Consider the following 1,334-nt stretch of genomic DNA (forward strand, 5'->3'; position numbering starts at 1 on the left):
AAACCAGTCTGTGATTCCCTGAGATTTGGGGCGGCTGGTGGAGCCCGGTCCCCCCCCCACCACCACGGCCCCCGTCCCCCCTCACCTGCATGCTCTCCCGGTAGAGCTGGCGGTCGATCTGAGCGCGGAGCCCCCAGACGGCCGGGCCCTTGGCGCGGTTGAGCACCTTGTAGTGAATGCCGGCGCGGTCGCAGAGCCGCCCGCACAGCCCGTCCAGCGCGTCCACCTCCCGCATCAGGTGCCCCTTCCCGATGCCGCCGAAGGGAGGAGCCGCCCGCCGCGGAGGGACGGCCGCCGGGCCTGGTGTCCCCTCCTTGCCCGAAAGAAGAGGTCTGGAACCCGGGAGCAGCTCGGGGAGGAGACATTGCTTGTTCGACGCCGGGTGCCAGGTGGCAATCCACAAAGGGAGCCACCCTCACAGCAAAGAAGTTCCTCCTCATGTTTAGATGGAACTTCCTATGTTCCAGTTTGTGCCCATTCCCTCTTGTCCTGTCCCTGGGCACCACTGCAAAAAGACTGGCCCCATCCTCCTGACACCCACCTTTGAAGTATTTATAGGTGTTGATCAGATTCCCCCCTCAGCCTTCTCTTCTCCACATTCAAAAGCCCCAAGTCCCTCAGCCTCTCCTCGTAAGGGAGATGCTCCAGGCCCCTCATCATCTCTGTAGCCTCTGCTGTCCCCTCTCCAGCAGTTCCCTGTCCTTCTGGAACTGGGGAGCCCAGAACTGGTCCCAGTGCTCCAGCTGGGGCCTCCCCAGGGCAGAGCAGAGGGGCAGGATGACCTCCCTCCACCTGCTGCTCACACCCTTCCTGATGCCCCCCAGGATGCCATTCTTGCCCCCAGGGGCACACTGCAGGCTCACGGCCCCCCCGCTGTCCGCCAGGAGACAGCAGGACGCTCAGTCACCCTGTCCGGCAGCCAGAAGCCCGGCAACCAACCCATTTCGGTCCGCGTACGGTTACAGGCCGAGCAGAGGCCTGCTGCCCTCGGTAACAGCCCGGCCCCGCGGGGGGGAGGGCCCGGCCCGGCGGCGGGAAGGTGCCGGCAGCGGGTTGGAGGGAGAGGAGGAGGAGGAGGGAGTGAAGGAGGAAGGAGGGAGAGGCGGCCGCGCCCCGGGACGCCCCCGGCCCCAGCGCTTTCCCGCGCGCGGGCGGCCCGGCCCCTGGCCCGGCGGGGGTTTCGTTTCCCGGGGGAGGCGCCGCTGCCTGGAAGAGGAACTCTCCTCAGGCGAGAGGCGGGAACAGCCCCCGCCGCGGGGCCGCGCTCGCCCGCCCGCGGGTGCGGAGAGAGGCAGCGGCGGCCATGGACAGGGGCGGCGGGCGGGGGGGGCGGG

At 68.5% G+C, this 1,334-nt stretch overlaps 2 protein-coding genes across 2 annotated transcripts in view; one reads left to right on the forward strand and one right to left on the reverse strand.

Annotated features, from left to right (window-relative positions):
* MTO1 (mitochondrial tRNA translation optimization 1) overlaps positions 1-100 on the reverse strand; it is a 9,234-nt gene extending 9,134 nt beyond the window's left edge. The window contains exon 1 of the mRNA XM_014949355.1: positions 86-100. Coding sequence (XP_014804841.1) covers positions 86-91 — 6 coding nt within the window. The 5' untranslated portion in view covers positions 92-100. The remainder of the gene's footprint in view (positions 1-85) is intronic.
* A 76-nt stretch (positions 101-176) lies between these two features.
* Positions 177-1,334, forward strand: part of MB21D1 (Mab-21 domain containing 1) — a 6,737-nt gene continuing 5,579 nt past the window's right edge. Inside the window, exons 1-2 of the mRNA XM_014949307.1 lie at positions 177-238; positions 845-990. Coding sequence (XP_014804793.1) covers positions 177-238; positions 845-990 — 208 coding nt within the window. The remainder of the gene's footprint in view (positions 239-844; positions 991-1,334) is intronic.

Source organism: Calidris pugnax, unplaced genomic scaffold, assembly GCF_001431845.1.
Source record: "Calidris pugnax isolate Ruff unplaced genomic scaffold, ASM143184v1 scaffold132, whole genome shotgun sequence".
Taxonomy (NCBI): Eukaryota; Metazoa; Chordata; class Aves; order Charadriiformes; family Scolopacidae; genus Calidris; species Calidris pugnax.